Genomic DNA, 15,922 nt, shown 5'->3' with positions numbered 1-15,922 from the left:
GCCTGTGAAGCCATCTGGTCCTGGGCTTTTGTTTGTTGGAAGATTTTTGATCACAGTTTCAATTTCAGTGCTTGTGATTGGTCTGTTCATATTTTCTATTTCTTCCTGATTCAGTCTTGGCAGGTTGTGCATTTCTAAGAATTTGTCCATTTCTTCCAGGTTGTCCATTTTATTGGCATAGAGTTGCTTATAGTAATCTCTCATGATCTTTTGTATTTCTGTAGTGTCAGTTGTTACTTCTCCTTTTTCATTTCTAATTCTATTGATTTGAGTCTTCTCCCTTTTTTTCTTGATGAGTCTGGCTAATGGTTTATCAATTTTGTTTATCTTCTCAAAGAACCAGCTTTTAGTTTTATTGATCTTTGCTATCGTTTCCTTCATTTCTTTTTCATTTATTTCTGATCTGATTTTTATGATTTCTTTCCTTCTGCTAACTTTGGGATGTTTTTGTTCTTCTTTCTCTAATTGCTTTAGGTGCAAGGTTAGGTTGTTTATTCGAGATGTTTCCTGTTTCTTAAGGTGGGATTGTATTGCTATAAACTTCCCTCTTAGAACTGCTTTTGCTGCATCCCATAGGTTTTGGGTCGTCGTGTCTCCATTGTCATTTGTTTCTAGGTATTTTTTAATTTCCTCTTTGATTTCTTCAGTGATCACTTCGTTATGAAGTAGTGTATTATTTAGCCTCCATGTGTTTGTATTTTTTACAGCTCTTTTCCTGTAATTGATATCTAGTCTCATAGCATTGTGGTCAGAAAAGATACTTGATACAATTTCAATTTTCTTAAATTTACCAAGGCTTGATTTGTGACCCAAGATATGATCTATCCTGGAGAATGTTCCATGAGCACTTGAGAAAAATGTGTATTCTGTTGTTTTTGGATGGAATGTCCTATAAATATCAATTAAGTCCATCTTGTTTAATGTATCATTTAAAGCTTGTGTTTCCTTATTTATTTTCATTTTGGAAGATCTGTCCATTGGTGAAAGTGGGGTGTTAAAGTCCCCTACTATGAGTGTGTTACTGTCGATTTCTCCTTTTATGGCTGTTAGTATTTGCCTTATGTATTGAGGTGCTCCTATGTTTGGTGCATAAATATTTACAATTGTTATATCTTCTTCTTGGATCGATCCCTTGATCATTAGGTAGTGTCCTTCTTTGTCTCTTCTAGTAGTCCTTATTTTAAAGTCTATTTTGTCTGATATGAGAATTGCTACTCCAGCTTTCTTTTGGTTTCCATTTGCATGGAATATCTTTTTCCATCCCCTTACTTTCAGTCTGTATGTGTCTCTAGGTCTGAAGTGGGTCTCTTGTAGACAGCATATAGATGGGTCTTGTTTTTGTATCCATTCAGCCACTCTGTGTCTTTTGGTGGGAGCATTTAGTCCATTTACATTTAAGGTAATTATCGATATGTATGTTCCTATTCCCATTTTCTTAATTGTTTTGGGTTCATTATTGTAGGTCTTTTCCTTCTGTTGTGTTTCTTGCCTAGAGAAGTTCCTTTAGCATTTGTTGTAAAGCTGGTTTGGTGGTGCTGAACTCTCTCAGCTTTTGCTTGTCTGTGAACGTTTTAATTTCTCCATCAAATCTGAATGAGATCCTTGCTGGGTAGAGTAATCTTGGTTGCAGGTTTTTCTCCTTCATCACTTTAATTATGTCCTGCCACTCCCTCCTGGCATGTAGAGTTTCTGCTGAGAGATCAGCTGTTATCCTGATGGGGATTCCCTTGTGTGTTATTTGTTGTTTTTGCCTTGCTGCTTTTAATAGGATTTCTTTGTGTTTAATTTTTGACAGTTTGATTAATATGTGTCTTGGCGTATTTCTCCTTGGATTTATTCTGTATGGGACTCTCTGTGCCTCCTGGACTTGATTAACTATTTCCTTTCCCATATTAGGGAAGTTTTCAACTATAATCTCTTCAAATATTTTCTCAGTCCCTTTCTTTTTCTCTTCTTCTTCTGGAACCCCTATAATTCGAATGTTGGTGCGTTTAATGTTGTCCCAGAGGTCTCTGAGACTGTCCTCTGTTCTTTTCATTCTTTTTTCTTTATTTTGCTCTGCAGCAGTTATTTCCACTATTTTATCTTCCACCTCACTTATCCGTTCTTCTGCCTCAGTTATTCTGCTATTGATCCCATCTAGAGTATTTTTTATTTCATGTATTGTGTTTTTAATCGATGCTTGATTCATCTTTAGTTCTTCTAGGTCCTTGTTAACTGTTTCTTGCATTTTGTCTATTCTATTTCCAAGATTTTGGATCTGGGAAATAGAATCTTGGATCATCTTTACCATCATTATTCTGAATTCTTTTTCAGGTAGACTGCCTATTACCTCTTCATTTGTTAGGTCTGGTGGGTTTTTATCTTGCTCCTTCTCCTGCTGTGTGTTTTTCTGTCTTCTCATTTTGCTTATGTTACTGTGTTTGGGGTCTCCTTTTTGCAGGCTGCAGGTTCGTAGTTCCTGTTGTTTTTGGTGTCTGTCCCCAGTGGCTAAGGTTGGTTTAGTGGGTTATGTAGGCTTCCTGGTGGAGGGGACTAGTGCCTGTGTTCTGGTGGATGAGGCTGGATCTTGTCTTTCTGATGGGCAGGTCCACGTCTGGTGGTGTGTTTTGGGGTGTCTGTGGACTTTTTATGATTTTAGGCCACCTCTCTGCTAATGGGTGGCGTTGTGTTCCTGTCTTGCTAGTTGTTTGGCTCAGGGTGTCCAGCACTGTAGCCTGCTGGTCGTTGAGTGAAGCTGGGTGCTGGTGTTGAGATGGAGATCTCTGGAAGATTTTCACCGTTTGATATTATGTGGAGCTGGGAGGTCTCTTGTGGACCAGTGTCCTGAAGTTGGCTCTCCCACCTCAGAGGCACAGCACTGACTCTGGGCTCCTCAATTTGGGATGATGTGTTGTCTATTCATGTATTCCGCAGATGCAGGGTACATCAAGTTGATTGTGGAGCTTTAATCCGCTGCTTCTGAGGCTGCTGGGAGAGGTTTCCCTTTCTCTTCTTTGTTCTCACAGCTCCTGGGTCTCAGCTTTGGATTTGGCCCCGCCTCTGCGTGTAGGTCGCCGGAGGGCGTCTGTTTTTCGCTCAGATAGGACAGGGTTAAAGGAGCAGCCTCTTCGGGGACTCTGGCTCACTCAGGCCGGGAGGGAGGGAGGGGCACGGAGTGCGGGGCGAGCCTGCAGCGGCAGAGGTCGGCGTGACGTTGCACCAGCCCGAGGCGCGCCGTGCGTTCTCCCAGGGAAGCCGCCCCTGGATCCCGGGACCCCGGCAGTGGCGGGCTGCACAGGCTCCCGGAAGGGCGGTGTGGGCAGTGACCTGCGCTTGCACACAGGCTTCTTGGCGGCGGCAGCAGCAGCCCCAGCGTCCCACGCCTGTCACTGGGCTCCGCGCTTTCAGTCGCGACTCGCGCCCGTCCGTGGAGCCCCTTTAAGCAGCGCTCTTAATCCCCTCTCCTCGCGCACCAGGAAACCAAGAGGGAAGAAAAAGTCTCTTGCCTCTTCGGCAGCTCCAGAGTTTTCCCGGACTCCCTCCCGGCTAGCTGTGGCACATTAGCCCCCTTCAGGCTGAGTTCTCTCCGCCAGCCCCAGTCCTCTCCCTGCGCTCTGACCGAAGCCCGAGCCTCAGCTTCCAGCGCTGCGCGCCCCGGCGGGCGAGCAGACAAGCCTTTCGGGCTGGTGAGTGCCGCTCGGCACCGATCCTCTGTGTGCGGATCTCTCCGCTTTGCCCTACCCAGGTATGTGGGGAGTTTCTTGCCTTTTGGGAGGTCTGGGGTCTTCTGCCAGCGTTCAGTAGGTGTTCTGTAGGTGTTGTTCCACGTGTAGCTGTATTTCTGGTGTATCCGTGGGGAGGAAGGTGATCTCCGCCCCGGGCAGATTCTTACAGAACAGAGCCTTCATTATAGCTAGCAGCAAAAAAAGCAGGCCCCTCTTAGAGAGACTTGCTTTTGAAGTGTGGGGAGGCCGCCCGCTGGTAGGAAAGTTCATTGCCCTGAAATAAGATTCGGAACCAGGGGAAGAGTGAGTGCTGCTGCGTAGGTGGTCTGCTTCCAAGGGGGAGTCGCCTAGGGAACACAGGGTTGGGGTAGGTGTTAGTTTTGTCACAAGGATGATCAAGGAGGGTCGGCCCCACGTCGCTCCTGAGACCCCATTCTGGCGTGGAGAGCTGTGGGATGGAGGGAATTCATGGTGAGATTTGTTTTGGGACACTGTCCAGGGTGGCATCATGTACCACCGGTGCTTCATAAATGCCATTTCGTGGTGACAACAGTGTGCGTGCCCACGGCCAGGTCCCCGGTTGTTTCAGCCGTCCCCTCCAGCATGCCTCACTCCTCTGGGAGAGTGGTAGCTGGTTGCGGGGAGCCCACACCCCACAGGCTGCAGAGGAAGCCCAAAGAGAGGTGATACAGGCCCTCTGCCAGGGAAGCAGCCCCTGCCAGTGCAGGGAACGTCCTCCAGGCCATTGGCTGCTTTTGCTGCTTCCTCTCCCGTTTCTCTGATGTGGGTTGAGTTTCCTTACAATGCATTGAATGAATGAGAATAAGAAAGTGTGTATTGGCAGAATTACAGCTGGATAATGCCAAGGCTTTCCAAGTCAGAGCATGAATTTAGCAGAGCAAAGTTTCAAGTCCATGGGGCTCAAGAGTGATTGCTATTCTTCTAATAATGAAAAGTACAAATGTTTTATGTTCAAAGGTTAACAAACGGGACTCTTTCACTGGCCTTCTGGACGGCTCAGCACAGAGTGGAAACTGTTCCTGATCTTTGCCTTATTGCACTTGTATTTTCTAGGCAATTAGAAACATTTTCCACTCAGCATTTAAGAGGTTTGAATGGGCTGGAGACCTTTATTTTTTTTTCCCCCAAACTAAAGTTTCCTTTTTTAAAAAAAAAAAAACTGACAGTTTTTCCTTTTTGCAAGTAGACTGAAGTTTTAAAGTAACAGGCTTTCAAAATAGCACACTTAGACTTGCCTGCATAATTATTACATTTGTCATGGGATTAGCACTTTCCGAAAGTATATTTCTATACCAGTATCTTACTTTGCCCAGAAGTGTGGTTCTTCATAGTATATTATGTGCATTTAGGCAAAATAGACCCTGCCCCCATTCACTAGAATTTGCGCTATAAAGACAATTATTGCCAATAAAATGGAAGCCATTTATCTTAATGAACCAGTAGGAAAATTAAGTCTGTTGAAATGGTCTAAACCTTCCAAGGGAAAAAAAAAAACCCATTGGTAATTCACGATGGGCTGTATCTATTTTTATGAGCTTCTCTAAGTCATCTCTTTGCTGACTGCCTACAGCAAACAACAACAATACACAAGTAGTGATTTGTTTAATTTCTTATGTTCATCAGCAGGTTCACTTCTCCCTTAAAAAAATGATATCTTTGCCCCTCTTGTCTATTTGAGAGCCTTTAGGGCCTTCCTAGTAAGAAACCAGCACTAGTTGGTCCTACCGGTCTGGTCTTGGGCTGCAGATAGTGTGGTTAATGGCTCCTGCTTCCCCCTCCAAATGGAGGGGAGACACAGAAGTAATTGAAACTTACAGTGTCAGGGCATAATTGTATTCCATTATATTTAATGCAAACGAGGAGGTATTCTAGCTAACATGCAGGAAAATGGCCTTAGAGGAGGCCATATTGCGTCACTGAATGCACGTGGGGACGTGTTCCCTCCCAGCCTCACCGCCCCCGGCCCCGCACTCTGGCCCCGACCCCAAAACGGAGGCACTACCGGTGGTAGTCAGGAAATGCCGTGAGTTACAGGTAATGAGCTCGATATCCGTGTTCCTTGCCAGATCTCCCAGCTGATGACAGAGCCTGGCCGGGAGGGCCTGACAGAGGCGGCGCTGAATCGCTACAATGCAGACAAGCCTTCGGCCTGCAGCGTCCCGGCCTCGCAAGCCTCCTGCGTGGCCAGCGAGACCTCCACGGGCACCTCGGTGGCCGCGTCCTTCTTCGCCAGGTAAGAGAGGTGTCCAGACCCTCGGTTCTTTCAGGTGAGCCCACCCGGTTAGCCTCTCACGTGGACCAGTTTAGCTAAAACACTGGGAAGAGTTTGGGGCTGTTCTTTGACTTCACTCTTTAAGACAGGGTTTCAAAACCTCAGCCCGTTGACATCTGGGGCCAGATAACTCTCTGTTTAGGGGGACTGTCCTGTGCGTATAGGATGTCTAGCAGCATCCTTGGCCTCTACTCACCAGATTCCTGTGGCACCTTCCCCGGTTGTGACAACCCAAAATGTCGCCTGGGTTGAGAACCTCGGCTCTGGGAATAGGTGGCTCTAAAGATGATCTCCACAGGAGGAGGACTTTTGTGGGTGCAGCCCCATGGCTGGTGTTTCCAGATATCTCTTCTCATTACAGAAAATGAACTGCTTAAAATTTAACTTATTAAATAGATGACAATTTTCTTCCTTCTTGACAGACTAGCTGGATAGTTGTCAACTATCCAGCTAATTTCAGAAACTTAAAAAAAAAACCCTGAGAAACAAAAAAGAAAGGTATTTCAACAATGTTTTCTGCCTAATTTTAGCAACACGGCAGAGACAGGGCAGGAGACATAGGACAGCTGAGCAGGAAGGCACTTCAGGGATTGTCTAATTTGATCTCCTTATTTTATGAATAAGGAAACTGAGGACCAGGAAAGTTCAACTGTGAGGTAGTTTATAGAAAAGCCAGAAATAGAAACCAGATTCCTCTGGGTTTTCCTCTGTGACTCATTCTTTACTTGATACTTGGAACTTAACCTTAGAAAACTTTTTCTGTACCTAAGATTCGTGAGCTTCTGAGTAAGTAGGGTATAGACTAAATAGCTTCAGATGTGAAATCAGAAGACCCCTTGGGTTTGAGTTCCAGCTCTACCTCAGTGTCCTCATCTATAAAATGAGATAATACCTGTTCCTCAGGGTTGCTCTGAAGGTTAACATAAGATGATTATACATTATAAAGCATGTGCTGTACAAATGGTAATTCACTGTGGACTTAACTAGTGTGTCAGTAACAGGGAACGTTGTTTGGCTTTTCCTGTTACCCTTAGCGATGGTAACATCCAAAGCACAAATCTGAGGAAGGGGCTCTGATTAGGAAAGGAGCAAGTTAGAGGAGGAACAGAGGCTGACATCCTGGATTAAGCCACAATAAAGGCAGCACACGGGGCTTGTTGGAAGGTTGGCTTTGAGGTTCTGGTTGTACCTTGGTGCCATGTTTATTGTCCTGTGAACCACTGGGCCAACTTGAATGTATGGGAAGTAACAGGAAATAGGTATGTAGTGGCCACCTGACAACAGAGGCCATCGTGTTAGCTCTGTGTGTACGTGAATTTCTGTGTTGTCTGGGACCACTGAGCAAGCTTACTGGGAGGTCATGTCCATGCCACTCAAGGAGAGAATAAACAGATGGAACAGAATATGAGGGAATGCCACAAGCACAGAAGATCCCGGGACATAGGTAGGCTATTAGAGAATGTCTACAGGAGGGTGACTAAAGGGGTGAGGAGCTAGTAGGCCAAGTCCTGGCAGGCTTAGTCTGGAGAAGAGAGCCCTCAGCTGTCTCTTGGGCCATCATGTAAAAGAGGGATTTGGATGGTTGTATAGAAAACCCGAGTATGTGGGCAAAGGCTGAATAAGACCTCATGATGAAAGAGAGAGATCTCCCAGCTCAGAATGAAGGAGAAATTGCTCACAATTCAAACTGCCCCAGGAGACAGCGAGGTCCCCATCACCGAGGGACATCAAGCTTACATTGGGTGACTACCTGGCTTCACTGCCGGAGAGAACATTCAGTGCTCAGATGGGGGTTGATCTCCTGAAATACTGAAATGTCCAGAGATTTTTACAGATTGACTGACTCATAAAAAAACTCAGAAAAAGGAGTTGAAGCAGGAAGAAATAAGAGGTGCTATGGTCCCTGATGGATAGTGTTTTGGGAGAATAGTGTTCCCTGCTGGGGAGAAACCAACAGTGTCATCCGAGTCAGGGAAAGGATGTCGAGATGGGATAGACCAGGAAGGCCTGAGTGCTGGACAAATGGTGTATGGAGGCCAGCTTTCACGTGGGTCAGAGGAGGATTTACAAACAAGTGAACAAACATCAGGGAAAAGAATGGCGAATGACTGGCAAAGACAGTCTTTCTGAGAGTTTTGCTTGTACACCAAGGGGTAGAACGGAAACACCAGGGTGGACCCACCTGAATGGGCCAATGATGTCGGTTGGGCGAGGCCCTGCGGATGATGTTAGTGATAAACAATGAACCCTTGAATTCAGAATTGCAAGGGCTTGTGGTATGACCTTTCAAAGAGCTAGAAAGGATTTAGAGGGCTACCTAAATCCTTGTCATTGCTTTGTGGTGAATGCTGACAGCACCTGGAGCTTAGTGGGTTAAAGCATTAAAAGTACATGGTTTGGGGCTTCCCTGGTGACGCAGTGGTTGAGAGTCCACCTGCCGATGCAGGGGACACGGGTTCATGCCCCGGTCCGGGAAGATCCCACATGCCGCGGAGCGGCTAGGCCCATGAGCCATGGCTGCTGAGCCTGCGCGTCCAGAGCCTGTGCTCCGCAACGGGAGAGGCCACAACAGTGAGAGGCCTGCGTACCGCAAAAAAAGACAAAACTACATGGTTTGTGTTTAGAGCGTTTACAGTGTAGAGTGAGGGGGAAAGTACCATGAGAAAAAGAATAATTCTTTAAAAACATATATATATATATGGACACAGGGACGGGGAAATGTAAGCTGGGACGAAGTGAGAGAGTGGCATGGACATATATACACTACCAAATGTAAAATAACTAGCTAGTGGGAAGCAGCTGCATAGCACAGGGAGATCAGCTCGGTGCTTTGTGACCGCCTAGAGGGGTGGGATAGGGAGGGTGGGAGGGAGACGCAAGAGGGAGGGGATATGGGGATATATGTATACGTATAGCTGATTCACTTTGTTATACGGCAGAAACTAACACACCATTGCAAAGCAATTATACTCCAATAAAGGTGTTAAAAAAAAGTCAAAAAAATAAAGTTCTGAAAAATTTGAAAAAAACCCCATATATTAAAGAATTATATATGTGTATTAGAGACTGAATGTATATATATTCACCCCCACACACACTCATTACGCGGTTTGCCCTGCTGCTCTCGTCCATAGTGTTCGGGCTGTCACGCCTCCCATAGAGGGTGGCAGCATACTGACAACCTCCCTGTCATGGACGGGGACTGAGAGCAAAGTCGGGTGACCTGCTCAAGGTCCGCACTGTCAAGAGAGAACCAGGGTTGTCCCTCACCTCTGTGGGTCCCCAAAGCGCCCCCTGAGAAGTCCAAAGCAGCCCCCTTACATTGTCAGGCAGTAAACTGAGGTCGTGTCAGAGGAGCTTTCTGTTTCAGCTCAAGCAAAGCTGTGTGAGGTGATGGTAGGCGTGGCTTTTAAGAAGGGTGGAATCTGGGTCTGTTGCTGGGGCCAAAATTGGAAACACATTAGTGGTTATGGTTTTCATGGAAGGATAGGAGAGTCGTTCCACATAGGGACTTGGGGGCAGGGTCAGCCCCTCAGATCTGTGTTCACCACTTTTCAACACGTTCTGCTTGACTGTGTGATTGGAACACATCCGTGAGTCTGTAGGGCTCTGGACTCCACATAGCTCCAAGTGAGGACAGGCTGGCCAGCCCTCAAGAGCTGTGCTGGGCGTCATTTCATTGCAGATAGGAGCAGCACCATTTGCCAAATTTGTGGCCAACGTGGCTGACATCTACTGAACACTGTGTGTATCACTCACTGCACTAAGCTCTTCATATGCAGAATCTCCCTTAATCCTCAGAGTAACCCTGGGACGTAGATCCTGCCATTTCCCCTGTTTGATGGATAGAGAAAGAGGTGTCCTGAGTCAAGTCACCAGCCCAAGGCTACACAGCTGGGAAGTGGCAGGGTGGGGAGTCCATCCTCATTTCCTCTCACCTGTGAGCCTTGTTGCTGTTCTCTGTGCTAAGCAGGCTTTTCCCATCATAATCATGAACTGATGGTCGTCGCTGATAAAACCCATGAAGTAAGTGGGCCCTGCAATCAGTTTGAGAAGATAAGCAGAACAGCGACAAAACCCTGAGTTGTTGAGGGCTGCAGGTGTCCACTTTTCTCTGTGATACAGGCCTTTCTTTTAAAGTGTTTACTTTTCAGAGCTATGGGTAGAGGACTGGGTGGATCTTGTTGCATTTCAGATTCAACAGCTATAAAGTAAAAATTCCAGTTCTGAATAAGCAGTGATACTCTGGACCAGGGCTACCCCCAGTGTGGTTTGTGGACAGTACACACTGGTCTGTGATAAGTGTGGAAATTCAGAGGAAGCATTTAGAAACTTCTGTAGCAAGTTGACAGAGTAAGTTTATGCCTATTGAATCTAAAAATTAAAAAGTAGGTCTTATTGTTTGAATGTAATTAGAAATAAAAGAAAAAAGTGATTCCTTCACCACAGATAGTTTGAGAAGTGCTGCTTTAGAAAATGTTGAAGCCCAAATTGCTTTCCTTCTACATATCTTTCGCCAGAATTTCTTTAATTAATTAATTAATTAATTTGGCTGTGCTGGGTCTTAGTTGGGGCATGTGGGTTCTAGTTCCCTGACCAGGGATCGAACCCAGGCACCCTGCATCGGGAGTGTGGAGTCTTAACCACTGGACCACCAGCGAAGTCCCTCCCTCTTTATTTCTTTAAATATCAGCATTTTGGTGGACTGCCTTTGCTTCAGAATTTCAGTACTCTGCTTTTGGAAAAACACTTTATTTCCCCCTTTGGAAAAAAGTAGTAACAGTGAAATAGTAACAGTAATACTAAAAATATTAATAGTAATCTTAACCAAAAAAAGAGATAGGCATAACTGATCATCAAGTTGGTTAATTTTCATGCTTTGAACTTTTCAAATGAGGGAATCTCCTTTGCGTGATTCCCATGTTAATATTAAGTGGTGAAGTCAGGTGTCATTAGATTTCCCGTTTGTTGACTATTCACTTTGAATAAAGATTTACTTTTTAAAAAAACTCTCATGATCTTGTTTTTTCAGTTTTATTGAGATATAACTTATATATATTACTGTATAAGTTTAAGGCATACAGCATAATGATCTGATTTACGTATATTGTGAAATGATTACCACAATAGGTTTACCCAACATCCATCATCTCATACGGAAACAGATACCAAAAAAAAAAAAAAAAAAGAAAAAAACTTTTTTTCCCTTGTGATGAGAAGTCTTAGGATCTACGCTCTTAACAGCTTTCAAACATACCATACAGCAGTGTTAACTTGAGAACTGGATGAAGGTCGTCAAAAGGTACAAACTTCCAGTTATAAGATAAATAAGTACCAGGGATATATGTACAATATGATGACTATAGTTGAGATTTACTTAATGATGTACTTTGTGCTTTAAAGTATGAAGTGCATGAAACCCTATAAAAACTCTTGGGTGAATCCTCAGATTTGTAGGTTGAGGTGGTAGAATCCTCATTTTAATTTGAAGAGCTGTGAACAAATTCTGGGTTACGCATAGAATTGCCTGGAGCTCTGGTAAGTAAAATGAATCTTTCAGATGATCTCCTATCTTTGCATTGATGTTCTTTCCCAAATAACCTTACAGATAATCGTATTGTTGTTGTTTTAATTCATGGAGAAAATGAGTTTCTGGAGGATTTTAATCTACATTCAGAGCAAGTATGGGAAAAATAGTGAAAATTGCCAGCTATCGCGTGAGCTTTGCAAAGGCAAGTTCAAGTGTGGCAGAACTGGCACTGCCATCTCTGTGGAGCTGGTGAACACATGGGTTTTCAGTTCTGTCTTCAGACGCCACTTCTCATTGTAATATTATTATATATATATATATATATATATTTATATATATATTTTTTTTTTTGTGGTCCGCGGGCCTCTCACTGCTGTGGCCTCTCCCGTTGCGGAGCACAGGCTCCAGACACGCAGGCTCAGCGGCCATGGCTCACGGGCCCACCCGCTTCGCGGCATGTGGGATCTTCCTGGACTGGGGCACGAACCCGTGTCCCCTGCATCGGCAGGTGGACTCTTAACCACTGCGCCACCAGGGAAGCCCTGTAATATTATTTATTTACAGCTTTTACATTTAGTTCACAACCTTTGTAAGACCATAACTTTTTACCAAATTCAAATGAAATTTTCAAGTAAAATTATATAAAGGTCATTTTTCATTATTATTTTCTCATTTCTCTATTTTCTTAATGTAAATAAATGCCTTTAAATCTGTTTTCATAGGTTTTGATTACTTCAGATTACTCAGTGCCTTCAAATCCTTACTGTCTGTCCATTTGCTCATTGTTGGATCCATCACATTAGTTAGAACTTCTCCCTCTCTTTTTCCTCTGTTCTTTTTTTTCCAGTAACAGGGTTATTTTTTATTTACTGACTCTCTTCATGAAGATTCTGACCTTTACACAATTTTCTGTTGTTGATTAAAAATACATAACTCTTGGGTTTGGAATTTTCTGCGTAAATTTTGATGTTCACCTCAATCTTGGGTTGCCCTCAGATTGATTTTGTGCGGTCCACTTGCTCTGTTTTCTCTCTCTCTCTCGCTTGGCAAGCTGTCCCTCATTTCCTTCTGCTAACTTTATGCCTTTTGCCTAAACTCATTTTTTTCTTAGGGATGTTATTATATCTCCACCTCTTGTGCAATTTCTTCCATCTTTGTTATAAGACCGTTGCTTGTATCACCTGACGGCCATCTCCAAGCCCCTGTTATGCTGTTGACTCTTATGACTGATTTAACCGGCATCCCTCTGAGGCCAGAGGTTGCTGTGACATTAAAGCAAGACCAGCTCGGGTCCAGAATGAGGGGCTAAGCTGCGCTGAGAAGGCCAACTCCCGGCTCCGAGGCCCTGCCCTCAGACGGGTCCCTCCGTTCATCAGCCTTCTTGTGGGACCTGCTCCTGAGTGCTCTGGGTCCACGTGCTGCTGTACACACAGCTCCCACTGCTACAGAGAAGGTCCTCCTTAAAAGCCATTTCCGCACTCTCACTGACAGCCAGCTCAAATAGTGCCTTTCGCTGGTCACAGCAGATGCTTTTCGTATATAATCTTGTACAGCAAAGGCTTTCTTTAGTCCCTGGGCATGCTGACACATAACGGTAGTAGTTGGTTATTTGAGAGGAGCCTATTAAGTCAAAGAAGGATGAAGTGTGAAACTGCTCATGTTTCTTTTGTTCTTCCATCAGGTACAGTTCCCTTAGGGATGCTCACATCTTCCCATTATAAGTACACCAGCAATTATTACCAGAGAAGAACTCTCCTAAACACACCACAGTTGGTCTCAGGTGATCTAGGGGGAGAAACGTGGAGCTGGGTGCACAGATCCAACTCTTAATTTGCAGATTCTCTGTGGAGGGATAGGGCAGACTTTCTGCCTCCAGTTTTACAGATGGGAAGCTAATTTCCAGTGCCATGTCTGTTGCAATAGAATGATATCTCTACAAAACAAAACAAAAAACACTAGGAGCTTTGAGGAGCTCATATTGTGGAATTTCTCTTATACGATTATTGTATTTTTCCTGTTTTGTTTGCATCCAAGTATGCACCTTTGTCTCCTTACTCCTTCTAGGGTCTCATTCTGACTTAGTGTCTATCCCTTTCCCCTTTTCTCCCATTACTCTCCACCTTCCCCACACCACCTCCCTGTCTGCCTCTTCCATGGCTCCCATGGAAGTGGGGCTGCCCTTGAACCTTGTAGGGAACACCTGTGGTCAGGGCCGACATGCATAATTGTGCCATTTGCTGTTTGGCCAAAACTCTACTGTTTGAGCTGAGACACCTCCCACTGGGCTCCATCCATCCAAAGGGACGTCTTTTTCTCAACTGCCCAAAGGCACTGTCTGGGCTCGTGTCTCACCAGCTGCTCCTGCCCCTTCCCTGAGGGCTAAACAGTGTCAGGGCGGCGATCTTTGAAGGCCTGAAGTGGAAACCAAATCCTTACCCTCTGAATTTCTTGTTTACTTATTCCTGGCAAGTCATAGCTTTACTTTTCTTAGAAAAGACTCCATGGACTTCTCAGAGAAGAAGGGACTCTTGCTCATGTATATTGATGCAGTGAATATTTAGTGCTGTCAGATTTCAGGGGCCCCAGGAAATAGTTTCAGGTGTTTGCTGCATGAAGAAGTAAACCCTTGATTGCTTATGAAAGACAGAGAAAGCACTGAAGAAAAAGTGGCCATAATTCAGTGTCTACACTATGATCCTTTGTGTTCAAAAAAGATCCTAAAACACTTTAAATATATGACCCTAACAGTCAGTACCCTACCCCGGCAACCCCAAAACCCCTGTTTTGGGGTGTGCAGACCATAATAGAAGTGGCACTCATGGCTTGGCCCACGCCATTCTGAATTGGTGATCTCTGCTAAAGAAAATGGTCAGTGTTTGCTGCCCCATTCCCATCTCCCGCTGCAGGAAATGTGTAAGATAGCGTATTTTCCAACTTAAGTCCTTTGTTTGACGGATGGTCATTTAGGGTGCTGGCAATCAGCTCACAACATCTGGGACTCATTTGTACAGCTTTGCCTCAGCTGAAAATCCAGTTCATGCCTTGGTGTGGGTGTTTGAAGGCAAAGCAATTCCACTGAGCCTGAAGGATCCCTGTGATTCTTGTCAAATATTCTCAGGGTTAGGCATTCTGGTTCTTACTGAACAATTTTAATGTCCTTCTTACTGATGCAGGGGTGAGGGGAGGGGAAGAAGAGTATTGGATAAAGCAAAGAGAAAGATGGAGTGGCTTGTGGTTGCATCCACAGCCGGCCACTGACATTCTGACTTTAGGCAAGTAACTTAAATCTCGCTAAGCCTCAGTTTCTCCTGTTAAACAGAGATTATCATATCTACTTCATAGGATTATAGTGAGGATTAAATGAAAATGTGATAGTTCTTTGTAAACATCATCTAAATCCTAGAGGTGACGTTAAGATGGCATTTGCTATGAAAAGGATGGAATTCTACCCTCAGTGGGAAATCCAATGAATTCTCAACATTCCCTTTAGAGTGGGTGACTTGTGTTGTGCGTACCTTTACAGTGTGTTTACATGCCACTTTGTAATCCGGCCTAATGACTACCTAGGACCTCCATGGCAATTGTAAAGATCAGGCATCACGCCTCGGAGAGCAAAACTGCCATCACGGGGGGCCGAAGATCACAGCTGGCTCTTAAAGCCTTACCTGGAAAGAACCAGGTGTCACTGGTGATTGAAAACATCAGTGACCAGCAGAGAGAGAAACCCTGCCCTCTCCTGTGGAGCTCCAGTTAGCTGACTACACACTTCTAAATCTTTTGAAGGGCTTCTTTTTGTAGTTTTATAGCCCTAGAAAAAACTCTCAAACAGTAAGAAAGAAAACAAAAGGAAGAAAAGGAGGAGCCATTAAGAATTCTATGACCATATGGCTTGGTGGTGACTGCAGTGTGGGAGCTGGAAGTCTGCCATGACACTGACAGTGAAAATGAATCAAAACAGTAAATAAAATAGAAGTAAAAGAGGGAAATATTCACTCTCTTTGTTAATACCTTCATGATTTGAATTGGGGGCTGAAGAAGGAAGATATGGTGGCACGGAGTCGATTCAAAAAGAACAATAGGGCTTCCCTGGTGGCGCAGTGGTTGAGAGTCCGCCTGCCGATGCAGGGGACACGGGTTCGTGCCCCAGTCCATGAAGATCCCGCATGCCGTGGAGTGGCTGGGCCCGTGAGCCATGGCCGCTGAGCCTGCGCGTCCGGAGCCTGTGTTCCACAACGGGAGAGGCCACAACAGTGAGAGGCCCATGTAACGCAAAAAAAAAAAAAAAAAAAAAAAGAACAATGGAATGACCTGTGTCCTGAATGAGAAGATGGATGGAGAAAGGCTACAACTTTATCTACTATATGTTTGATAAAATGTTTCCTTGACTGCACT

General features: G+C 44.7%; 1 protein-coding gene across 1 annotated transcript in view; it reads left to right on the top strand.

Moving 5' to 3' along the window:
• Window positions 1–15,922, top strand: part of KIF26B (kinesin family member 26B) — a 504,702-nt gene that overhangs the window by 224,137 nt on the left and 264,643 nt on the right. The window contains exon 4 of the mRNA XM_082612029.1: window positions 5,795–5,961. Within this exon, the coding sequence (XP_082468155.1) occupies window positions 5,795–5,961 (167 nt within the window). The remainder of the gene's footprint in view (window positions 1–5,794; window positions 5,962–15,922) is intronic.

The sequence above is a fragment of the Mesoplodon mirus genome (genome assembly GCF_964341445.2).
Source record: "Mesoplodon mirus genome assembly, chromosome: 3".
Classification (NCBI taxonomy): Eukaryota; Metazoa; Chordata; class Mammalia; order Artiodactyla; family Ziphiidae; genus Mesoplodon; species Mesoplodon mirus.
This window is presented reverse-complemented; position numbering and strand designations above follow the sequence as displayed.